The sequence below is a fragment of the Diabrotica virgifera genome, chromosome 8, assembly GCF_917563875.1.
Source record: "Diabrotica virgifera virgifera chromosome 8, PGI_DIABVI_V3a".
In the NCBI taxonomy this organism is placed as follows: Eukaryota; Metazoa; Arthropoda; class Insecta; order Coleoptera; family Chrysomelidae; genus Diabrotica; species Diabrotica virgifera.
In genome coordinates this window covers 209,848,553-209,874,413 of record NC_065450.1, presented here as the reverse complement: position 1 = coordinate 209,874,413, position 25,861 = coordinate 209,848,553, and the positions used below count along the sequence as shown (strand labels likewise).

At 33.6% G+C, this 25,861-nt stretch overlaps 3 protein-coding genes and 1 long non-coding RNA gene across 4 annotated transcripts in view; 3 read left to right on the top strand and 1 right to left on the bottom strand.

The window, feature by feature from the left end:
- The window catches only part of LOC126890659 (uncharacterized), a 15,290-nt gene extending 7,638 nt beyond the window's left edge, over positions 1-7,652 (top strand). Inside the window, exon 2 of the long non-coding RNA XR_007700399.1 lies at positions 7,306-7,652. This is a non-coding gene — a long non-coding RNA (uncharacterized LOC126890659). The remainder of the gene's footprint in view (positions 1-7,305) is intronic.
- LOC114328985 (transmembrane protein 161B) lies at positions 1,253-24,183 on the bottom strand. Its single transcript, XM_050659774.1, has 8 exons — positions 23,982-24,183; positions 23,554-23,925; positions 19,836-19,915; positions 15,416-15,631; positions 8,542-8,658; positions 6,513-6,653; positions 3,194-3,368; positions 1,253-1,709 (listed from the first exon to the last, which is right to left on the bottom strand). Exons 1-8 carry the CDS (start codon positions 23,982-23,984, stop codon positions 1,320-1,322), a joined length of 1,494 nt encoding a protein of 497 aa, XP_050515731.1. The 5' UTR covers positions 23,985-24,183; the 3' UTR covers positions 1,253-1,319.
- Positions 24,040-25,861, top strand: LOC114328993 (migration and invasion enhancer 1). Its single transcript, XM_028277997.1, has 3 exons — positions 24,040-24,242; positions 24,303-24,400; positions 25,632-25,861. Exons 1-3 carry the CDS (start codon positions 24,202-24,204, stop codon positions 25,796-25,798), a joined length of 306 nt encoding a protein of 101 aa, XP_028133798.1. The 5' UTR covers positions 24,040-24,201; the 3' UTR covers positions 25,799-25,861.
- Positions 24,699-25,861, top strand: LOC114328992 (ARL14 effector protein). The gene has a single exon (XM_050659775.1). The coding sequence runs from the start codon at positions 24,976-24,978 to the stop codon at positions 25,444-25,446; it is 471 nt and encodes a 156-aa protein (XP_050515732.1). The 5' UTR covers positions 24,699-24,975; the 3' UTR covers positions 25,447-25,861.

Genomic DNA, 25,861 nt, shown 5'->3' with positions numbered 1-25,861 from the left:
ATATGTGGGCCATAGCCCTTTACAAGTGATCCGTCAAGGAAACATCGGTTAAAAATGCTAATTTAAGCATGGATGTTGGAAATATTTCGTTAATACGCCCCAGGTAACATCTGAGCTATGGTTGGACTTGTTCACATAGTGGCAGTATGGCAGCAAGTGGCCATACAAAGATGGCCAACAACCCCCTTTATTATAGTGTTATTTCTATGTTCAAAAAGTTGGACGGGTTTAAAATGAATGGTTTTTGAAAAAAAAAAGATCAAATTATAGAGAGCATTTTTAAATTTTCTTAAAAATCTTCATTTTTCTCCATGTAACTTGAACATGATACGAGATACAGTAATGAAAAATAAAAAAGAAATTTTTATCTGAAAAAGCCTTTTTGTGTGGTATCTTTTTTTCGTATCTCTTATCTTTTTCGAGTTACATGGAGGAAAAGGAAGATTTTTAAGAAAATTTAAAAATGCGCTCTATAATTTGATCTTATTTTTTAAAAAAACCATTCATTTTAATCCAGTCCAACTTTTTGAACATAGAAATAACACCATAATAAAAAGTGTGTAAAAAAACGATCTATTTAAATTCTGATGGATGAGGGGTTAAATATACTTCCCATTTCTTCTTAAAATGCATTAGTCACTAAAATACATTACTCATTTTAAAGGTCTTTTCCAGCACTACAAAAGTTATTAGTATCATTATACACCTAAAATCGACAGTTTCTCTGTTATTTCAAGTTGAATACACCGATTTGAGCATGTAGCAAAAAAAAACAAACTCTTCTTACCTACCATACCCCTGTTTGTATTTTAACTAAGATTTATGAAGGAACGAATCTTTGTTTTTTTTATAATCTACAGAAATTTTTCATATAGTTTTTTTGTTAGATGCATAGTTTTTAAGGTATTCGCAATAATCCGCCCGAAAAGGTGTCATTTTTCAATGAAAATGGCCAATTTTCAACCACGAATAACTCAAAAAGTAATGAGTTTTCAAAAAATAATTATAGAACAATTTTTGCTTAAAATTAGGTTCTCTAGTCTCTTCCGTGGCTATTTTAACCAAAACATTTTTCACCCCCGAGAAGGGGCGGGAACCACCCCCAAGAAAAAAGCGCACATCGGCGTAGGGTAGACTTTGTTTTTTGAGCTATTCCCTACTTACTGTGAAAATATCAAGTAAATCGATGTAGTAGGATGGAATTCGGAGCCAAATACCCAAATTATCATGGCTTGGTTTAAGATATCACCACAATTTTTAAAAAGTTTATTATTAACAAACACAACGGGCACATTGTTAAATTTATTTATACAAAAGATCTAAGAATTAGAAAAGTACGATTGATAGATCAGTCCGAACGATGTGGTGGCGAAGTACAAAAAACAGCACCACCACGTAGCAAATCCGAACAACCCCCTGAACACAGTCTTCGGGAACACGGACTTAAGACTCTCCAAGGTCAAATGGAATTCAGCAGCGGTGTCTGATATCGATTTAGAGTCTTCGCTGGAACCGAAGATTTCCATACTCGGCAAAGACTTTTCAGTTGCTGTCATTGTGTCATTGTCGGATGGTTGGTACTTCAACAGTTCGCCCGTCCACTGGTATTCGCCGAGAGTTTTGTACATCAGAGTGAAGAACGAGCAGAGGACGATCGGTGCCACGTATTGTAGAGTTACCACGCAAAGATAGTAAAAGACAGCGGCGATCTGCAAAATTAAATAAAAAGGATTAAACAGGTGTATTATGAACAAAAAAATAGTAGCTATAGAATCATCGACAAAATCTTAATTTCGTCTAATTTGTTGACTTGTGGTAATTGGTAAACTTTTTTATTTAGAGGCGCTAAAAACTAATACCAAAATAAAAAACCCCCTTTATTCCTTTATTGTGCAACAAATTGTTCAAACGCAAACAAAACATTATTAAAAGTTTTATAGATCCCTGGTCGTCGTCATCTATGGTCATTCCGTACATTATAAATACCGTTGCACGTCATCCGCGTCGTAACAAGTGACATCACATGATGCCAACACGAAATATTTAAGTCGTAGGTCTGTTCCTTTTTAGAATCGTTTAGCCGGGTACACTGGAATTACAGCCACTAGACATATTTGATTATATACGCGTAGAAATAATATTGGAAGATTTCTATTAATGTACATTTAAAGAAACATACCCTAACTTGTTTCATTTAATATGTATACGTGTAATATAAAGCGACTTTTCGGATTACACTCTAAATGCGATCGAACAAAGGTGACATTTTGGCATAAATTGGTAACACTTATTTGACAGTTGCGGTGTTGACACTAGAGATTTGTTTTTATTATATTGTTACGCGATTGACTCTACTATTTTATTTATTTATATCTTTAGGCACTAAGTTTAATTTAAATAAAGGAAGACTTACTTATATTATTTTATTTACATCACTTATTTAAACACGTAACTAAACATAATAACTTCGATAACTAATATATACATTTCATTAAATTCAAATACAATTATATCACGCGTCGCGGCTCGTTCATTGACTGACTGGCCTGTGCTCGAATTCCTGTTCTTAAATACTCTGACAGCGGTCGCCTCGAATCGCCGTGGAAGGTCTGGCCTTTACTCGTAACCCCGGGAAGCATCGAGAATAATTAGGCCGGGTTGTGAGGCGTCACAATATTTATCGTTTTTATTATTTACTTTAACCTAAGATTATACATAACAAGAATTATTCTTGTTTTCTATTTCTACTCTTTTTATTTATTTACATTGGATATTAATTTCTTTTGTTGTATAATCCACTTCGCAATAATTACAGTCGGAAAAATAAAAGAATACCCATGAACGATCACATCAATCACTTATTTTGTATTTGCTGTCTTTTTCTATAAATAACAAACGTTGGTTATAGAAAAAGATAGAAAATACAAAATAAGTGATTGATGTGATCGTTCATGGGTGTTCTTTCATTTTTCCGACTGTATGTGATATATATGATATAAAATGAATTCTAGAATTTTTTGTAGTTGGGCAACAGTGTCAACTTAGATCTCTGACGTAAATAGTGACGTGCAACCTCATGTTCTTGAGCTTTCTTCTTTGAGCTCCAAATAATCACTGTTGTAATAACCTCTCCTGCATTAAAAGATGTGGGCTTCAGAAATCTTAATTACATTAATTTATCTTGTTCACCTACCTGCTTTTGTAGCTCTGTGTTGGTTATCCTTCCAGCTTCTTTCTTCTGATTTTCCAGCCGATGGAAGGCCATGTCGAGATAGGCTTGTAAATACCAAGGCATCAAAACTAGCTTAAGACACATCGTGGCAACAATGGCTAACAATCTGAGTGAATCGAAAGCATCTTCTGTCATCCTACAAGTAAAATCGTCTAAAAAGCTGAGAATAACTTTGACAGAGGTAATGGATTATCTTAAAGGTTCTGACTCATGCATGTGCAGAGTACAAATTTACACTTCGACCGGACAAATTTTAGCACAATAGTTGGGTTCGCGGGTACAGTGGATAAATTGTCGCCAACAATTTCTAACCTCACTTAATATAAATAATACTGTTAAAAGATAAATATATAAGGTATATTCACTTTTAATTAATATTAATAACTAATTATTTAATTATACTAGGTAAATATACCTTGTATATTTATCTATTAGCAATATTATTTATATCATTTTAAAGTGCGCATGCGTTTTGCTGCTAATTTGTCGCCGACAGGCACCCGCGAACGCACTTAATGTTCAGAGTTCGTTCCGATGAAGTTAGCTACAAATGAATGGTCATCATTTGAACGCAAATGTTTCCTTCTCTGGTCATTTCAAGACTTTGACGTTTATCTCAGCATTGGGAGGCATTTAGTAAGCGTATTCGCAGAGACAGTCAGGGACTAGTCGATGACAAGTGGAGCATGCCATGACTAAAAGTCCGCGACAGGGTCCGCGAATTTATATATTTTATTTGTTTATATTTTTGAAGTTATACTTCTTTACGCGCGATATGAGGGTGAATTTTTATATGTTAAAACCTACGATCCCGGCGCATGCGCATTATAACTTTGTTCTGATTGGATGTTCAAATGACATGTCAAAAATTATCCAATATGGCAGCTGTAGCGCAGCTGTGGTTTGGACGGTTGACGGTTTGGTTATGTATGGTTGTTGCGTTTTAAAATTTATGGGAAGAGAAACAACAAAGGTTAGTTAATAGTTATACTGCCTTTTTAAATAGTTTTCATATTATATTTTTGAAGTTATACTTCAAAATGTTTTAATTTATGTATGTATCAGTCCAGAAGAGGTGTGGAAAAAATATATTAGTGTTTTTAAATATATTTTTCTACAAACGTGTTAAAAATGCAATTTTTAGGACTCCATAGGATCGTTAAAAATGCTACTTTAAGGCACTAGTGCTTTAAAATTTTTAAGGCACTGCAGTTAAAAGTGAATTGTCAAATTGTGAAACGTCAAAATATTTATATTTCATTTATTAACATTAATATTAATAATACAACTTGCGCAATTTGAAAAAGGTGGTTTAAAAGGTTTTTTATTATAATTTTGTGTTTTTGGATTTGTCTTCCTTGGGCGTAAAATAATAAAACATCTATTATTATATTTCACTTGTCACCGTGATGTATAATTATGTATATCTGAAAGATAAGTTGCATGCGGCTTGATGGCCTTGTTGGTAGAGCATTGGACCAGAGATCAAAAAATCGCGAGATTGCGGGTTAAAATCCCGGACGATTCATATTTTTTTCTTTTTTTTTTTTAATATTTGGCATTGTTAAGTTTTGGTTAATTTTTGGTAATTATTGTTAATTTTTTGTATTGTAACTGTTAAGTAGGTATATTTATTTCGTTGAAATTATATTATAATAGAAGTATAACTTCTTACGTGCGTACAAAGTACACACACATTCTTTTTTGACATTGTGTTTCTTAAATTTTTTACCCCTTTAATAGTTTTTTAGTTGTATTTTCCGAACATTTTGCTGTTGATTTTGTGTAGTTTTTAGTTGTATAAATACTTAAACGACTTTATTTAGTTTTAAGTAGTGATTAATAAATAAAGATAAGTGAATATTTTCGAAAGTTGTTGGCAGACAATACAGATGTTGCTAGCAGGTACAGTAGTTAGTTATTTAGCATTTTTATAGGACATTTTATAGCTTTATTATTATATTTAACCATTGTTTTGTCTCTCAGATCATAACTTATTTAGTTAGTTTAGTTAGGTAGTTTTATGCTTAAAATGTAGCACTGATGGTAACCGATAAAACTGAACTTTATCATGATTAGTTCGTGTTGTGTAAGGTATTCCTACATTAGGCAACACCCCATACGTTACTTCCTAGCTTGCTTGGTTGGTAGAGGCCATCAGGTTAGAAAGATGACATAAGGGTTTTTAGGTTAGGAGGGGTAGATAATGGCTTGAAGATTGCACATGGTCAATGCTCGGAAATCTTTCTTTAACACTGAAGAAAAACGTAAAACTCTTCAGGAAAACAATTATAACAGAAGACACAATTCTAAGGAGATGTCTGATTTAAAAATCAGTGATACGGTGTGGATTACTGACCTTCGGAAATATGGAGTGGTAACAGAGTGGTATGTTCAGAACCTCGTGCTTATATTGTTAAAACTAATGATGGTACTGTTTATCGTAGAAACAGGTGGTTTTTAATAGCTGCTCCATATTATGTTCCGAACGCCAATAATATGTGCCTAGTGTAAGGGCTAATTTTTCAGAGAATTCTAAAGATTCATCTTCTGGAGAGAAAATTGTAGAAAGTGATAGTGTACAGTGTAGTGACAAACCAATATCCATCAGTGAGAGTGCAGAAGCTTTACTAAGCAGTGTAGCTCCAAGTGCAATAGAAAACATTACTCCAAAGAGAAATAAAAAACGTCCCAACTGGTTTTCAGACTATGTCACACAATGTGTTTTATTCCGTCATTTAGTATTAAGAAAGTTGTTACTTTTATACTCTTAAAAAGGAGGATGTTGTGTAATGTATTCCTGCATTAGGCAACACCCCATACGTTACTTCCTAGCTTGCTTGGTTGGTAGAGGCCATGAAGTTAGAAAGATGACAGAAGGGTTTTTAAGTTAGGAGGTCTAGATCATGGCTTGCAGATTGCACATGGTCATGGTATGTTGAAGCTACTATTAATGTACAATAAATGCATATACATGCTTTTGAGTTTCATTAACGTAACACTTCGCATTCCACACTTTAAACACAACAGAAATAAAGCATATTATCGATTATTCCAGTAAAAATGTTAAATTAATGCTTGTACAAAACAAAATTACAAATAAATGCAACTAAATTGGAACTATGTTGGAATGGCCTATCTATAAGAGACATCTTCTGTAGCTAACTTCATCGGAACGGACTGTGAGCATTGTCCAAATATTAATTTTAGACGAGCCGACGCGCGGATATTTTCAAGGCTATAGCTCTTTAAAAATTCCATTACCTCTAACACTACTTACAGAGGCTCAGTTCGTCCGTTGAAAATTCTGACGGTTAAGTAATCTCTGGACACCGGTTTTATCCAGAAAATTATCAGGATAAACGGCAAGGCGAATGTGAAGTTGAGAAGTAGCTGTTTTAGCTTGTTATCCTGGAAATATCTACAAAAAAACATTTTTTATTTTATTGCTAGATAAAAGATTAAATCGCGTATGTTAAAAGTTGAGAAAAAACTTCCACAATAGCTGAGAAAGAATTTCCGAAATCTACTATACCAATATCAGTAAACCAAATTGTTTTTGATACTTCATATTCACGACTATTAAATAAACCTCTAAAAAGTTTTAAAAAACCCCACCTTCATAGTGCAGGGATAAATTCATCCCTCAAAACAGATGTTGTTTCGAACTTCATATAAAACCGCGTATAACGACAAAAACATTAAAAAAATTAATTTTTTAAAGGTTTATTTATTATTAAAAACGAAAAAAGACAAAGAAAAGTTAAGAATAATCGAGAGAGAAATTATGAGAAGAATACATGGCCCAGTAAAGACAGAAACAGGGGAATATACAGGGGGATGAACCATGAAATAATAAATATAATTAAAGGAGAAGATATAGTGGAATTCATTAAAGCACAAAGGCTCAGATGGTTTGGGCACACACAAAGAAGAGGGGTAGAAGAACTGATCAGGAACTGGAAACCAGTAAATTTCTTATTACATTATGTTTCAAATTATGTAATAAGAAATTTACTGTAATATATTCAAATATAATTAATAATTCAAAAACAAATTATGTTTCATTTCAGATCAGAGATGATTCACCATCCCTATACATCCATTTCGGTCTCTCCAGACCTCTTCAGTAAGGCTACATGAACACATCTGAATGGAAACGAAACAAAGCTGCCTATTTAAGCAGAATTATGAAAATAATAATAATGTTTCTGGTAACATCCTTAATCTCTGCCTTTTACAATTTATAAGACACGAAGAATAAAGACTGCATATTGTAGAGTCCCTTACGTCTCCTTAATTCGCCGTATCTTTGCCATTATAAATTAACTGTATAAGGCAGAGATTAAGGATGTTACCAGAAAGTGGTTCCAAGAGAATTTTCAGATTTATTGTTTAGATCTGGGACTTCTCATTTCTCTGTTTATTTATTAGTATTAAGTCTCAAGAATTGAATACCGTTGGAATTAAAAAAATTGTTACGGGACGCCCTCTGCTGTGGTGAAAAACAACTAAAAGTGTCAAACTTTTTTTGTATACATACTTCGAAACCTTCTTAAAAATGTATAAAAAAATATAAACATAAATATAATAGTTTTTTCTTGAAAAATATTTAAAAATCATAAATTCTTCTAAAATCATCCATTAAAAATTCTTTTTTTTTTCAATTTAGTAAGTAAAAGTCCCCTTACGATTTTTAGACCTGGATCCCGCGTACCAAAAAAAAGTTGATTAGCAGCAAGCTGAAAATTTATTAATAGCTTAACGGTGTCTAGTCGGATAAACTTTGATTTATTGGAACACTGGAACAGGGGAAGTTTTAATTGTGGAACAGGTTAAAAATTTGGAACGACAGACTACGAAAACGTTCCATGTATTTTGTTGCACAGAACTTCCAATTGATTTGTTACCATTTCATTAAACTCTCATGCAAAAATCGGACTTATCACCAATTGGGCATTTTAATGAGTGGATCACGAACAACATGTCAAATGACAGGAATAATGTTGGTTAGTAATAGAAGTTTGATTTTTGCATGAGAGTTTAATGAAACAGTAACAAATCAATTGGAAGTTCTTTCCGACAAAATATATGGGGCGTTTTCGTAATCTGACGTTCCAAATTTTTAAACTGTTCCACAATTCCAACTTCCCCTGTTCCAGTATTCCCGTACATCAAAGTTTGTTCGATTAGACACAGTTAAGCTATTAATAAATTTTCAACTTGCTATTAATCAACTTTTTTTGGTACGCGGGATCCAGGCCTATTTAAAAAAGGTTAAAACTATTTAAAACAACCTAGTAACTTACTTTAAAAGTACCCAGTGCATTTTGGCAAGTCTAATTCCTGGGAAAGTGAAGAGAGCTCCGAGAACTCCACACCAGACGGCCATGAAGAACTTTAAAACAATTTTTGATGCTGGTCCCCTTCAAACAAAAACAAAATTATTTATTACCGGAACAAAAAATGTTCTAAATAGATATTTATACATTATAACTTGAATATAAATATTTAAAATCTCACAGACTTAGTGGCGGCTCGTGATTTTTACAATAGGGGAGGCCATACCTAACTGTAAAATATCTAGACAAATTTGCACTAGCAAAAAAAAATCCGCCAAAAAATTTAATTTAAGGCCCCATTTTTTTGACCATTTTTTATTTACATTTTATAATATCATCATAATTCACAATTTCATAATATCATATTATCATTTTAAAAATAGTTAGTCAAATTGTAAAAGTGTATTACCAAAGTTTGTGTAGTTTATTTGTTAACAATCCTATCTCTGTAAGTAGATATGCATATCAAAATAAATACAAATTTGAACTTTTGCAGTCCATACAGGTTGAAGGTTCACATTTTTTAAGATACTCAACTGAATTTTTTTAATTCTAAAAGCGACCTACTGCGAATCCTAAAACACGGTAAGTTACCGATATTTTGCTTTGCATTACAGATATCGGAAAAAATTATTTGAACAAGTTGTTCCAAATATTATTCTAATCCCACATACCAAATTTCATCACAAAATTCGCACTTTTAGTTTTTTCATTATTTATAGTCAGGATCCTAAAATTGCAGAAGAGGCTGCTGGCCGATCAGCCGCCCTTGCCCAATCTCCGGGCAGCGTGTGCGTTAAACTATAAAGGCTGTATGACACTATGCATTTTCTTGTATCATTTCTAATATCGTTTCTGATCTCGTTTCTTGTATATATTTTCTTGTATCATTTCTTGTACGTACATTTGTGCCCTGTATGACACTATGCAAGTTCTTGTATCGAAAATTGTATGAAATTCGGCAAGTGATTGGTCGAAATTTTGTTTGTCACCCTGTGTCACGTTATGGTAGTACTGCATCTACAGACACAGCTGATTTTAAATATTTTATAAAATTTATAAACTTTTGTGAGGTTGATTATTTGTGTTTTTATTTTGTTTTGATATTTGTGCTAAAATATTTGCATTAGAATTATCTTCAGTTTGATCCAAATTAGGAACTATTGTATTTTCGTCTATTAAAAAATTATGCACCATGAAACCTAAATTTATAGTTTGAACTTTACTAGGAGCTAAATATATGGTTATTAGTAGAACAGTAGTCCATACCAAACGGTATATTAAGTATCAATAAAAGATTTATAAATAATACCTACAAAAACACAAATAAATTCATCAATACATTATCCCATTTTCATTTCAGCCGCCATTATGAGTAAGTAATTTTGACATATTAGATGTTTTACCAGCAGGTTTTACGTTTTTGCTCTTTGCGCAGAAATTGGCGCAGTTCTTGTACAATAATCTGTGCCTGACACAAATTCTTGTATCGTTTCTGATATCGTTTCTTGTATCTGTGTATGACACTATGCATTTTTTTGACATATCAGAAACGATATTAGAAATGATACAAGAAAATGTATAGTGTCATACAGCCTTAATGCAGCTCTAAGGAGACCGGGTCTCCGTAAACGCTGCTGGGCTGTGCGGAGCATTAGCAAGTGAGATTTTCCGGTCCAGTTTTAGGATCCTGACTAAAAATAATGAAAAAACTAAAAGTGCGAATTTTGTGATGAAATTTGGTATGCGGGGTTAGAACATTATTTGGAACAACTTGTTCAAATAACTTTTTCCAACATCTCCAACGCGAAGCAAATAGCAAAGTAAACAAAACAGTGTAGCATGTGTAAAAAATTTATGGGGAGGCTAAGCTTCCCTTGCCTCCTCTGACCAGCCGCCACTGCTCTGACTCCAAGAGGAACACAGAGGTACTCAGGGAAGAGGAGATTGCACACTCTTTTTCACTGAACAAATAAATGACACTTACAAAACATGAACAAACAAAAAGACGACTCTTACATTAAAACAAGCTCAATAGTTATCTTATTAAGAGGTCCTTAAAAGATAAGTCCCTTTTGTCTATGTCTTTAGAAATAGGACTAATTTTTCAAGTATTACTTTGTCAAATGCTTTTTCAAAATCAATGTAACAAACATACACACCCACATTCATATCCATGCATCTTTGATCTATCACGTTAAAAGCAAATAATGCCCCTCTGAACACAAACTGACTATCATCTATTCCTTCTTCAAGTTTTTTAACGAAAACATTTCGTTTATAAATTCGCAAAAGTGTGTTATTGCGTTGCCGCTCCTGCAATACTCAGATCAGGGCCCGGATTACGAACACTCGATACGAATCATATCCGCCATGTTTTCCCATAAGGCGCTACGGTAAAACATGGCGGATACGATGCGTATCGAGTGTACGTAATCCGGGCCCTGATTTATCGATTGATTCTTATGTAGTTTTTTCTTCTGAATCCAAATCTGAAAACGGCATTTCGATATTTCTAACCGTCTTCGATATAATCGACCTCAAAGTTTAAAATGTGACGTCACAATCGTTTTATTTTTCTGCCGACATACTACACATCCAGCTGAAATCGTTGCTATTAAGTAGGCTAGTTTTTTAATCTCGATTTGTCAAGCAAAGCATAGGTTATTTACATTTGAGTTTGACACTTCGTGAATGTCAAACTAAATTTTAAATTAAGTATTAATAAAACATCAATGACATTTGATAGTGAATTTAATTATTATATAAAATAAATAAGATGTTCAAAAATACAATTTGAGTATATTTTAAAAGCAATAATTTATTAACATCTTTAAAAAGGTTTATTCGAGTATACGGCCTCCCCTTTATGATAAATGGACTGTTCCATTTGCTATGAAATTAAAATATATAGTCGGTTCGCTAAACTCGACACAACTGGCTAGTGATTTTAGTAGGTAATTTTTTTGTTTTTGCGAATTTTGCCAAAATTGACAAAATTACTGATTATTTAGTAATTATTACCTAATTAGTAATTATTTTTTTACCAAATTGGCAAAATGATTGACTAAAATTACTAACCAGTTGTGTCTGAGTTTAGCGAACAGACAGTATATGAAATAATATTGTTTGGTATAAAAAATTATGATCGGATAAATGTGCAATTACATCCTTCTAATGGAAAAAAATATTTGAAGATTTTTCTCAAATTATGGATACCAACAACATTTTCATTTATAACTCTTTTATTTTTAATTTGACGAAGAAAAGTTATTCTTCATAAAAAGCTCTTCATGTTCTAAGATTTATGATGCAACCATCATATATGTAAAATTTTATTAATTTTATACGAGGTATGTATTAACAAAGCTATTTAAATTATTTAAAAGCCAAAAATGACTAACTGATATAGCTGCAAAACATCGTAGTCAAAGGAAAACACAAAAGAAAATATAAGATTTCTTTAAAAAACACTCTAAACATGTTCGTTTTCCTTAATTTTATTGCATTTTTTTAAACTTACTATTTATTGACGAAATTATTGAAACTGTCAGCCATTTCGGTTAAACGATGTTTCGGTTAAAAAGGTTTCGGTTAATGGAGGTTTTACTGTATATAAAAAATATGAATTTCGATCAAGAGTAAACTACCTTTATATAAAAAATAGTTCATAACATTTAAATTAGAATGATATAATTGCACATTAAAACATAATTATTAATTCTAAACTACTTTTCATAATGGTAATTTTCCATATTATGAATTAAAATACGTAAATAAACAAAGTTTTCGTTATGATAATGCTCGCATTTTCAGCTTGTTTATTTCTGTATCTGTAGAGTAGGGAGTGTGAGTCAAGTCCCACAGCACTTAGGCCACAATTGACCCATTGTACATCCTCCCAGGGGGTTGTCGTCCTTAGTTCATTATCCATCCTGCCATTTCCAGGAAGGTGGACAAATCAACTGGTGACATCTCCCCTATATCGGCAGGTGTAGGCCAAGGCTCGCCGAACGCATACTCTCGTATTGACGATAACTCCGGACATTCACATAGGACATGCTCGACAGTTTCGTCATCTCGTTCACACCTCCTGCATAGAGATGTGTCTACTAGCCCCAGTGTGTGGAGGTGTTTTCTTAGTTGACAATGGCCAGTTAAAAAACCAACGGTCAAGCGTAGGTTTTTCCTGATCATTCTCAAGTACTTTTCTGATGCTGACTTCCCAAGGTTTCTTAGTGTTACCTTGGCAAGTCTACATCCTGGCCCTTCTTCCCATCTTCTTACGGTTTGCGTGTGGGAGTGACATTTGACAGTTTCCGCGATTGTTGTAGTCGACAAGCCAAAAAGATCACAAGGTCCTAAGAGTCTTAGGCCTGCTGCCCTTCTAGCCAGCTGGTCAGCAATGCGGTTGCCTTTATTTCTGTTGTGTCCTTTAACCCACCTCAGGATGATGTTGTTACCATCCGAAGCTTGGGCTAGTGATTCATGACACTCCATTACTAGCCCTGATATGACGCGTGGTCTGTTCAGGGTTAGTAGCGCTTGTCTGCTGTCTGTGCAGATTATTACAGTTTTGCCGGCTATACCTTTCCCGATTATCTCTTTTGCGGCTATGGAGATACCAGCCAGTTCAGTCTGAACTACGCTGGCATTTTTGCCCATGCCCCATTTTATACTAAGGTTCAATGATCTGGAGTATATTCCACATCCTGAGCCTTCTTTCGTTTTGGAGCCATCGGTGTAGATGCAATATGCATTTGCCACGTTTGACTCCCTATGTTGTCTTGTTTCGATTTTGTAGGGTTTGTCGAAGACAAACGTAGGTTTAATTGAGTCGCATCCATGGCCCGCATGCAGCTGGGGCAGTGCCTCCAGCTCACCCCGCCAGAAACGACATCTCAATTGTCCCATTCCTACATCAAGGTTTGCACCCGCTGAGCGTAACCTCATCATCGTCATCAGCGCCACCTCTCTGACATATATGTCTAAAGGGGTAATGCCAATGAGCAACTCCATTGCCAGTGCCGGCGCTAGGGTATAAGGCGCCCGCCTGCAATACTAGCTAAGGCGCCCTTCGGTTTAATTAGGTATTTACCTATATTTAAATATTTTATCTTCTGGCAATGGTACAAAATGTAATTAGAATGTAAATATCTTATTTAATTCTTATTATCTAAAAAAATTATTTTCCGGATTTAAAATTTGGATTTTAAATTTTACAATCCATAGCATTTTGAAAATGAGTGTTTGTCACACACTACGCATACTGGAGCCGTGAATAAAATTCTATTGCATTGAAAAATTTGAAAGAAAATAATTTTTCTATGATTTTGTCTAACACCAGCAGAAAAAGGTGCTCATTTTGGCGCCCCCCAAACAGGGTCGCCCGCCTGCAATGCATCCCTTGCAGGCCCGTTATCGCCGGCCCTGTCCATTGCAGCAGTTGGTGTTGTTTTCATGGCACCTGTTATATTTAGGCAAGCCAACCGTTGAATATGGTTTAGTTTGTTGATCGCTGTTGCCTGTAGCACTTTTGGTACCCAAGCAATGGCTCCGTAAGTTAGCATTGGCCTAATGACAGTAGTGTAGATCCAGGCAACCACCCTGGGCGAAAGGCCCCAAGTGCGTCCGACCGTTCGCCGACACTGTTCATAGGCAATATATGCTATTTTAGCTCTACTATCTAAGTGAGAGTTCCATGTTAACTTCCTGTCAAGGGTAATACCAAGGTATTTCACCTCTTCAGAGAAATTCAGACTGCAGTTTAGAATCCTAGGGGGTATTAAGCCCGTGACCCTTCTTTTTCTGGTGAAGAGGACCATCTCTGTCTTTTTTGGATTTATAGACAGTGAGTGTTCCTTACACCATGTTTCTATTAGTCTGAGAGCAACTTGTAATTATTTATGCGACCATGTATTAAAACAAATTAACACACTTTCTGCGGACTTGTCACACCTCATATTACTAATATATGCAATCTTAAGATTCGATTTTAACAATAAAATAGCTGGTAAATAACTTTTCCCAAAAATGGCATTTTTTCGATAATTTTCCCAGACTATCAACGAATGTTGCGGTGGTTGCGTAGCCAATAAATCCAATAAACCGGAGCGTCAACCCAAATTTTGAGCAGTGTCAAAATGATAACGTTAATATCCCCAGTTGTAACTAATATCGAAATAAATAAGAATCGCTATAAATTGCGACCATTATGGCGGAGTCGAAATTAAATTGCGACCTTGAAATGAATTAGAATCAGCCCCCATGTTCTACTTCTCCTTCCATCTGTTCTGTTCTATTGTCTTTGAAAAACTCATGTATTCTGTCCATGTGTTTAATTTTTTGCTAGTATTCAACATTTGTTTTCTATTTGTATCTTTCAGTATTCCCTGTTTTCTTTTTCTATTGTTGTGAGTCAATTCTTTAATTTTTTTTGTGTATTAAAGCTATCATGTCTTTTCTGGTATCAAACACTATATCAATCGAAAATCACTGTCAGATACAAATCCACAATCAACAGTATCCTAAATTTGACACAAGAAAATAAATTCTCAATAGTGAATGTTGCATTCTGATATAAAAAAATTATGCATAAATATATTGTGTTATATAACAAATACTATAGTATTGTTACTACAAAAACGTTATTACGTAGGTCAAAATTTTTGACGTAAGAGAACTGTCAAAACATTAGAATGTGACTTTTCATTATTGCTATGCTTATTATAAACACGGCAATAATGAAAAGTCACATTCTAATGTTTTGACAGTTCTCTTACGTCAAAAATTTTGACCTACGTAATAACGTTTTTGTAGTAAAAATACTTTAGTTACTTACGTTGATGACAGCCCTTGCTTCTCTAAAAACACAGAGGCACTCTTATTAAAGCTGTCATAAGCATCTTCTAGACCAATCTCCAAGGTTTTTTCATCCACAATTAGTATCATCATGGAAATTAACAAATAAATAAAACCCATGACGATACATGTTGACCTCTCTCCTATTGATTCTTCTCCTTTAAAATACTGTACAGTCAGGCCTAATAATAATTTGCTAAATAAATGTTAAGGGAAACAATAATTGTAATAACAGACTTCAAAATAATTGAATTGTTGCTAAAATATTCGTTTAATTTTCACCGGCTTCTGCAGTTATAATCTATACCAAGAAAGCTTTTATTTCACCAAGTTATTTAATTATTGATAAATAATTACTTGCCCAAAAAAATTCTTTGAAAATTCGAGATTTTGTTGGGAAAACCCACATTTTCCGAGGAAAATTTTCGTCGCAGCAAATCGGGAAAAACATGCCTATATGTAGAATTAAATTGGGGTGAATTTTTAATTGAGTATTTTTGGTGTAAAGTTAAAATCTTCGGAGTTATAGACCAATAATTGAAAAAAACACGATTTGGGGGCGCCATTTTGTTAATAAAAAAAGTAGCACACTATCTGCAGACTTTGCATACCTATATTATTAATATATAGGATCATAATATTCGATTCCAGCAATGAAATTGCTGGTAAATAACCTTTCTTTGTACTTTACTAATTATACCAGCGTATTATAACTATTTTTTTTTTCAAAATTTAATAATTATGCAAAAAAACGAAAAATTTATATTTTGTCGATAAAATAGTAAATAAGCATCTCATCTTTATAATCTTTATAAGTTTGATCAATGTATCATGATTATTTTGGTTATTATTGCGATCGTAAATTATTGTTAATTAACAATTGAATTGTTGCTAAAATATTCGTTTAATTCTCACCGGCTTCTGGAATTACAATCTATATCAAGAAAGCTTTGATGTCACTAAGTTATTTAATTATTGGTTATTAATTACTTACCTAAAACTGTATTTGAAAATTAGAGTTTTTGTTGGGAAAACCCGCATTTTCCGAGGAAAATTTTTGTCGGAGCAAATCGGGAAAAACATATCTCTATGCAGAATTTAATTGCGGTGAATTTTTATTTGGGTGTTTTTCTTGTAATGTTAAAATCTTTGGAGTTATAGAGCAATAATTGAAAAAATTTTGTTTATAAAAAAAGTAGCACACTATCTGTGGACTTTGCATACCTATATTATTAATATATAGGATCTTATAATTCGATTCCAGCAATAAAATTTCTGGTAAATAACTTTTCCATGAATTTTGCTAATTAGCCCAGAGTATGTATAGTATACATTAAATTAAAATACCTAAATAAGAGGGCGGCAAAATTGTCTTCCGCCCCGGGCAGCCGACACTCACGCTACGCCACTGCTCTCCAGTCTCTTGTACCCATTTCTTCTAGGTCAGTCCGGACAGCATCAAATCACTTCCTTCATGGTCTCCCTCTTCTTTTCTTCCCTTGTTCTCCTGCTGATAAAACTCTTAGGAAGTTTCTTTCTTGTGGCATTCGTAAAACATGACCCAACCATCTAACTCTCTGTGCCTTGATTATTTGAGTTATTTTAGGTTTCCTATACATCTCCATTAGCTCCTGGTTTGTTCTTCTGCGCCATTCCCGTTAGCCTCCTTTATACCACCAAAAATGTTCAATATTTTTCTCTCCCAAATGTCTAGCTTTTTTTCTTCTTTCTGGTTCATTGTCCAAGTTTCACATGCATACAACACCGTTGGTCTCACTATTGTTTCATACGTTCGGATCTTGGCTGCCCTGGACACGTTTTTTGCCTTCAACAGTGCGTTTAATGAACCTACTGCTTTGCTACCTTTTAACAACCGTTTATCTATCTCTCTCTCTTCGTCTCCTCTATTTGTAACTTATTCAAGGTCCGGCAGAACTTTGAGTCCCAAAAAAATTTATCCCGCTCTTTAAAGTATGTGTAAATGGTTGTGAATCCCGAGTACAGATAGGTAATAAACTTTCAGAATCGTTTGAAATCAACAGTGGCCTGAAACAAGGAGATCTACGGTCATCTCTCCTTTTTAATATGATCTTGGAGAAAGTAGTAAGAACAGCACAAATTAGAACAAAACTACTGACAGTAAATGGACCAAAATTACTATTAGCATACGTGGATGACATTGACATTGTGGGACACAGTCACCAATTTAAAAGAAACTTTCAATAAACTAGAGATAGAGCCCAAAAAACTGGGTAAATAAAGAGAAAACCAAATATACGTGCATTAACAGACACAAAAGACAAGATAGAATGGGGCAAAATGCAACAATAGATCCATATAATTTTGAAAGAGTGGAGAGTTTTAAATATCTCAGAGAGGTAATCACCAATGAAAAAAATAACAAGGAAGATATAAAAGGGAGAAATCAGGCAGCGAATAATATATATGTATAGCCTCCACAACACTATTAAATCCAAGAGCCTAATACTAACATCAAAAATCAGAACATTAACAGTGATTAGACTGATGCTCATGTATGGGTGTGAGATGTGGACACTGACAAAAGCAATGAAAAGAAAACTCACATGTTTCGAGAGAAAAATTTTCAATCACAATCTGAATAACTAACCAATATTGAATGAGAACAAATACTGAGGTCAAACAGATTTATATGGGGTCCAAAAGATTAAATCCCAACATCTAAGATAGACTAGCCGTGTTTATAGACTCCCTAACTGCCTTACTAAGTTAATCTTGGATGAAGCCCGATCAGGGAGTAGGCCCTTAGGATGTCCACAAATGCGATGGAGATATAACATATGGTCAGATTTAAGAACAGTGGGGCTATCTACTGACTTAACTATCATGTTCGACGACTGTTCGAGATGATGCAGGTTGTGTAGGCAGCTAAGACCCACCCGTAGTTGGAGTGCTACTTTTGACAATAAGGTTGCTACAATACGTTTGTTAGCAGGTTTATATTTGTCAAATATTTGTCCAAAATGTTTGATTATTTGGTAGCCCTGACCGTGATTTTTTTTTCGTGGTTTTATTTATTTTTGTCTGTGTAATTACTTACTTACTTATTTACTTTTACTTAGTCCTAAGCCTTTCTACCTTTAGGTGTAAGGCTGGTGGAGTTGAGTTTGGCATTGTAGTCTCCATGCTTTCCGATCTTGCGTTAGGTTTCTTGCACTTTCCAATGTCAATCCCTTCTTCTCGACTTCTTTCCTGATTTCATCTACCCACATAACTCTTGGTCTTCCTCTTTTGTTTTTCCCCTGCACTCTCGTTTCGAAAACTCGTTTTGTAAGCCTCTCATTCGACATTCTACACACGTGCCCGAACCATCTAAGTTGTCCCTCCACTATTTTTTCATTGATTGGTTCCAGTTTTAGGTTTTGTCTAATTGTTTCGTTTTGTATTTTGTCTGTCCTCTTTGTTTGCTATTTTCCTCAGGAACCTCATTTCCATAGCATTGACTCTGGATTTTTGTCTCCCCGTCAATGTCCATGTCTCGCTGCTATACATGTTTGTTGGTCTAACTACTGATTTAACGACTGCCGTTTTTACTTTCTCCGGTATCTCTTTTTTCCCCAAAAATGTTGTTTTCATAGCGTTAAATAAGCTTCCTGTTCGTCCCATTCTCTCGTTTATTTCCATGTCTTGTTTACCATTTGCTTCGATTATTACTCCTAGGTATTTAAAATATTCCACTTGCTCTAGTTGTTTCCTGTCTAATTCTATTGCGTGTGTCTTCTTCATATTTGAAATTATCATTGTTTTTGTTTTCTCTGTAGTAATTTTCATATTTATGTTTGATAGTTCTTCTTCTAGGATTTCAAGATTGTTCTGTAGGTCTTCTCTGTTTTCTTCTATCAATACCATGTCGTCTGCGAATAGTAGCTCCGATAGTTGAGTACGTTTCATTTGCCAGTATCCTAATGTTAGTTTTCTCATTCTTCTCTTGGCTTTCTTTATCGCTTCATCCAGGACCACTGAGAATAGCAGTGGACTCAGCACGCATCCCTGTTTGACGCCTTGACTTGTAGTAGATTCTCTGGATTCCTCGTTATTGGTTCTTATTGTATTTGTATTATTTTTGTACATATCCTTTATTACTTCTATTATGTGTCTGTCGACTCCCCTTTCTTTTAGTGTCTTCTATACGTCCTTTCTTCGGATTCTGTCAGCCTTTTCCAGGTCAATGAAGCACATATGTATCTCTCTATTCTTCTTGATTACCTTCTCACTTACTTGTCTTAATGTGAATATTAGGTCTTGCATGCTTCTGTCCTTCCTGAATCCACACTGTGTGTCTTCCATAGTTGTTTCTATATCTGTGTAATTAATTGTTTTAATTGATGAGAAAATAATACTTTGTAGATTAAAAAGGATACATAGCAAATAAAATCACCAAAAAGCACCACACCATACTCAAATTGATTTCATTTTTTAAAGGAAACCACACTTGATATAACTAAAACAGATACAAACATATAAAAATATTAATAATGTCTAGTTCTCACTGTGCTAGTATTTTAGTCGAGTTGTGAGTAATTTCTTCTTCTTCTTCTTTTCATTGCTTTTATGCCCAATGAGAGCATTCGAATTTGCTGTCACCTATCCATCTTTTACCCATTTCTTTCACACCTTCCGGTTTCCTGTCATTTCCTTCATCTGTTGCACTGTTTTCCCTCTCTTGGTCCCAATTTCCTGGATATGTCCCATCCATCCCTTTCTAGGTCTGCCCCTTCTTTTTTCTAGCGAGTAATTTAGTAACTAAAATACATACAACTGCCCAAAAATTGTTCACGCTTATTCGAGTACAGTTCACAAGTAAGTTGTGTCTTGCAACATAAGAAAATAGAAGGCACAAACTAGGAGCTACCCATCGTCTTCTGAAGAAATTAGCATTGGAAGATCCCAAAGAATACTTCGATATTTTTAGAATGTCTAAAAGTTGTGTAAATTTTCTGTTCATGAAAATACACTCAAATATACTTCATCTAATTTACTAACCGTTGCACGTCATCCGCGTCATAGCCTGTGACGTCGCATGATACCAACACGAAATATTTAGGCGGTAGGTGTGTTCTTTTTTAGAATCACGTTGCCGAATACACTGGAATTACAGCCACTAAACATATACCTACGTTTAGAAATAATATTTGAAGATTTCTATTAATGTTAACCTAAAGAAATACACAATAATATGTTTCATTTAATTTGTATAAATGGATTATAAAGCGTTTTTATGAAGCACATTTACTCGAATCACACTGTAACTGTAATCGAACGAAGGTGACATTTTAGAATAAATTGGTAACATTTATTTGACAGTTGCGGTGATGACACTTCATATTTGTTTATATTCTTTACTATAAGTATCTGTTTTATTATATTTACTGTTTTTATTATTTACTTTACTATAAAAACATCCTCTACTATAAAAATATAAATTTCACCTAATTTTATCACGACTTGGAATAATCAAGGTATCTGACAACTTTTTTAGTTGATGTTGTAGACATACAATACAAAGAAACCTACCGGCTTCATGCCAAGAGTTCGGAGCCGTTTTTTAATTATTAACAATGCAGTGCAAAAACGATTGCACTACAAATCTTAAAAGATTATAACTTAATTCTTGTTCTCTATTTCTTAAGTTTTTACTTATTTACATTGAATACTAATTTGTTTTGTTGTATAATCCACGTTTACAATAATTATGTGATCTATTTGATATAAAATGGATTCAGGATTTTTTTATACTTTGGCAACTATGTCAACTTAGATCTCTGGCGTAGATAGTGACGTGCAACGGTAAGTAAATTAGATGGACTGTAGAGTAGAAAGATAGGTACCCATTTAAGAAGTGTGATTCCTGCAATTACGCCAGTCAATGGGAGCAAGAATAGGATATGAACTCCGAATTCTATCCTACTGCATGTATTGTAATGAAATTTTGGGCCTAGCCTCTACTTATCTCCTAATTCAAAGTCTACTCTATGCCAATGCGTGCTTTTGTGGTTCCCACTCCTTCTTAGCGGTGGAAAATTTTTTTGGTTAAAATTACCACGGAATTCGCTAGAGAACCTATTTCTAAGCAAAAACTGATCTATAGTTTTTTTGAAAACTTCATACTTTTTGAGATATTCGTGGTTGAAAATTGGCCATTTTCATTGAAACATAATACCTTTTCGAACGGTTTTTTGCGAATACCTTAAAAACAATGCATCTAACTAAAAAATCTATATTAAACATTTTTGTAGATTATAAAAAAACAAAGAGACACTTGCCTTCATAAATCTTCTAGTTATAATACAAAAAGAGATTTGGTACTTAGGTGAAAATAGTTTGTTTTTTGGTATATTCTCAAATTGGTGTATTCAACTTGAAATAACAGAGAAACGGTCGATTTTAGGTGTATAATGCTATTAATACATTTTATAGTGATTGAAAAGACCTTTAAAATGAGCTGTATTTACAGGTCCATTACATTAAAACTAAGCGAGATATGCTGCAAAGAAAATTGATAACTAATGTATTTTAAGAAAAAATGATATGTAATTTTAACCCCCATCTCCAAAAATGTACAGTTCACCAAATATAGCTGAAAGTGTGAAATTCCCATTGCCTGCGCTAACATTGAAGTGAGAACGCACATACAAACGGTCTGGACCGTCAGTGCGAGTGCGAGGTCCGTCGTTTGATGACGAATGCGCATCATGATCGTCACGCGTTTTCAGACTTTCAGCTATATTTGGTGAACTGTAAATGGATGGTTTTCCTTTTATAATACCTTTTACTCTAGTGTTATTTCTATGTTCAAAAAGTTGGACGACGGTTTTAAAATGAATGGTTTTTATAAAAAAAAAAAGATCAAATTATAGAGCGCATTTTTTAATTTTCTTAAAAATCTTCCTTTTTCTCCATGTAACTTGAAAATGATAAGAGATACAGTAATGAAAAACACAAAGGAAATTTTTATCAGAAAAAAAAATCCTACATTTTTGCGAGGTATCTTTTTTTCGTATCTCTTATCTTTTTCGAGTTACATGGAGGAAAAGAGGATTTTTAGGAAAATTTAATAATGCGCTCTATAATTTGATCTTATTTTTTTCAAAAACCATTCATTTGAATCCAGCCCAACTTTTTGAAAATAAAAATAACACCATAATAAAAAGTGTTGTAGAAGGAAAACGATCTATTTAAATTCTGATGGATGAGGGGTTAAATATACTTCTCATTTCTTCTTAAAATACATTAGTCATTTACTTTTTTGCAGAATATCTCGCTTTAGTTTGCATGTAATCGACAATTAGTATTGCTCATTTTAGAGGTCTTTTCAAGCACTACAAAAGTCATTAGTATTATTATACACCTAAAATCGACAGTTTCTTTGTTATTTCAAGTTGAATACACTGATTTGAGCATGCAGCAAAAAAACAAACCTACCATATCCCTCTTTGTATTTTAACTAGAAGATTTATGAAGGAACGAATCTCTTTGTTTTTTTATAACCTACAGAAATATTTTATATAGTTTTTTTGTTAGATGCTAGATGTTTCATTTTTCAATGAAAATGGCCAATTTTCAACCACGAATAACTCAAAAAGTATTAAGTTTTCAAAAAATAATTATAGATCAGTTTTTGCTTAAAATTAGATTCTCTAGCACTGTAGCCTTTTCCATGACTATTTTAACCAAAACCACATCGGCATAGGGTAGACTTTGTTTCTTGAGCTATTTCCTACTTACTGTGAAAATATCAAGTAAACGTATGTAGTAGGATGGAATTCGGAGCCAAATACCCTCATTGACTGCCCTAAATAACATAATTACAAATAGTGTTACAAACACAATTATGACAATTTTGCTGCAACTAATGAGCTAATAACTTGTTTAGCTGGTGAACCAGTAAGCATGCAGGCATGGTGGGAGGTGCTAGTCACCCAAAAAATATAAAATAAAACAGATTGACTCGACTAAATTATTTACTAATCTAATAGATTAAATTTTTGTTGTTCAGACAAGTTTAGTTACAAAATTTCTCGCTACTCTACTAAAATACTAACATAGTGCTAACTAGGCTTCACTGTTAAGACAACTTACTTCTGTAGCTCCGTAAATAACAGCAGCATACACAGAAAAATCTACCAACCACTGGTATTCTGTATAGTACCTAATATGAATTACATCCTGTCTGGTGATCTTAATACTATCTAGTTTTATGTCCAATGATCTGGGAATATGGAAAGTATCTACGGTAGTCTTCCCGTTGGTTTGTGCTTTGGAATTTTTACGGTTCTTGGATTTTTCCTTGGGTATATTAGCCAACTCTCTCAATTCACTATCTGTTGGGTACAGGTACCTGACAAGGCCAGTAGAGCACAACAACCACCTAGCTAGGGAGTAATGTGGCCCCAATTTTTGTATAACACTGATCATAACCAGTGTTATTACTAGCTGAGCCCCCAGTAGTGCCTAAATGGAAGAATCAGTTAGAATATTGGATTATACAGTTGATTAAAGAAACTTACCATTTTGATCTAAATGCTGTGGCCTAGATATTTACCCGTACCTTATTAACTTCATACTTTTGTGGTATTTATAGAAATTTCAGCAGGTACCTGAATTTAGAGTCATAACCTTAAAAAATTGAGATTCAAGACTCAAGCAAGACGAGAGTGGCTACTAACACGACATCGAAATTAAGGAATTTTTGAATATTTTAAATTGCGGTCTATTTTAAATCAAGTAATGTCGGATAAAGATAACGTAGAAATCAATATAGAATACTGGTAAGTACTATACACGTTCTATAGAAAGATTTGTGATTTAAAATGTTTGGGATGTTTTAGTAATAAATGTGGATTTTTGGAAAAATATGAAGAGTTGGTTAAACATTTGAAGGAAAAACATCCATCCGTTAAAATTAATGGACAAGAAGGACGCAGAGGTATTTATGTAATAAAAGTTATTTAAAATTTAATTAATGCGAATTCGTCGCATTTTTATTATGTTTCCTGTAAGTAAAACATTAAACAGTATTTATTTTTAGACAAATAAATATGATGAAAGTGTATATAGTTTGTGATAATAATGATTTAGAACATTTTTGTGCATTTTACAAAAATATTTTTATATTTTATATTTATTTTTATTTATTTCCACAATTATTTCGATTATTTGAGAGCAACATGGAAAGCACAATCGAAAGCCAAGTAAATCAGTTGAAAAAATTTACAAAATCCACAAATTGATTGTCACTTTATTAGAATTTTGTATAAGATATAATATAATGATAATATATTTTTTATAATTAAGACTTTAATTTGTATAAAATTTACAAAATCTAATTTTGTTTAAACTCCGCTGTACAAAATAATAAAGAATGTTGCTGCAGTTCTGAATAGTGAATGTCCAGTTTTGTAGAAGTAGTAGAAGGAGAATAGATAATCGAGATTGAGGTTAAACTTTCTTTTGTTTACAATCACAAATTCACAATCTATCCATCTAAAAAATAAACGCAAAATGAGTACTGAAAGTAGTGAAGATGAATATAATCCCAGTTCTAATCGTGAGAATCGAACTGCAAGAAAATCTGTCTCCCAGCCCGTCCAAGCATACCAGACCAGACGACAAGCGGCAAGAAAAGCTAACAAACTCCTAAAAGACTTGGAGAGCAATATGACAAATTCAGAGATTAGGACAAGAGAAAAAAGAAAATTAACTAGGAAAATGAGTAGTAGTACTACATCTAGTACTACTAGTAGTCGTAGACCTGCTGGGGCTTTGTTTGATGATAGCGGAGTACACATTCACTTGGATGTCGATATGTGCGATTGCTTGAATGAAGACTGTGTGGGGTGTTTCTTCGAATGTCCAAAGTGCCAATCAGAGAAATGTGGCAAGGATTGTAGGGTTCACCGGAAATTCTTGGTAGACCAAATTGAATACAATGGCTATGACCATGTGATTAAAAATCCCTTGATAAGAAATTAACACCAGACTTTTTCAGTGCAGTTTCAGTTACAAAAATTATCTATCATTGGCAGTAAAGCACAATTATTGAAAAACAAATTCTTTCCTATAATTGCGAGAACGAACTAGATTTTACTTATATTATATGGTCTATATACATAGTATAAGTTTAAACTTGTGTTTTCCCTTTGCTTTTTATTTCGTAGGATCGTTTGAGGTGTCTGTAAATGGGACATTAGTTCATTCAAAACTTTCAACTTTAGCCTATCCGGATTACGATGATCTCTCAAAAATAGTATCTGATGTTCAAGATGGCAATTCTGTACGAGCTCCATGTAAACAACAGGCAATCACCAGTTGTTCTATTTCTTAATTTATAGAAAATAATGATTTGTATGCTATAATTATCTGTAATAAATGTTCTCAGTATTTGGAA

Coding starts and splice junctions, on each gene's coding strand:
- LOC114328992 (XM_050659775.1), top strand. CDS start 24,976: ATGAGTACTGAAAGTAGTGAAGATGAATATAATCCCAGTTCTAATCGT.
- LOC114328993 (XM_028277997.1), top strand. CDS start 24,202: ATGTCGGATAAAGATAACGTAGAAATCAATATAGAATACTG. Junction 24,243..24,302: donor GAAATCAATATAGAATACTG/GTAAGTACTATA, acceptor GGGATGTTTTAG/TAATAAATGTGGATTTTTGG. Junction 24,401..25,631: donor TGGACAAGAAGGACGCAGAG/GTATTTATGTAA, acceptor TTTATTTCGTAG/GATCGTTTGAGGTGTCTGTA.
- LOC114328985 (XM_050659774.1), bottom strand. Junction 19,916..23,553: donor TTATTTACGGAGCTACAGAA/GTAAGTTGTCTT, acceptor TATCTGTTTTAG/TTATATCAAGTGTGGTTTCC. Junction 6,654..8,541: donor ATGCACTGGGTACTTTTAAA/GTAAGTTACTAG, acceptor GTTTTTTTGTAG/ATATTTCCAGGATAACAAGC.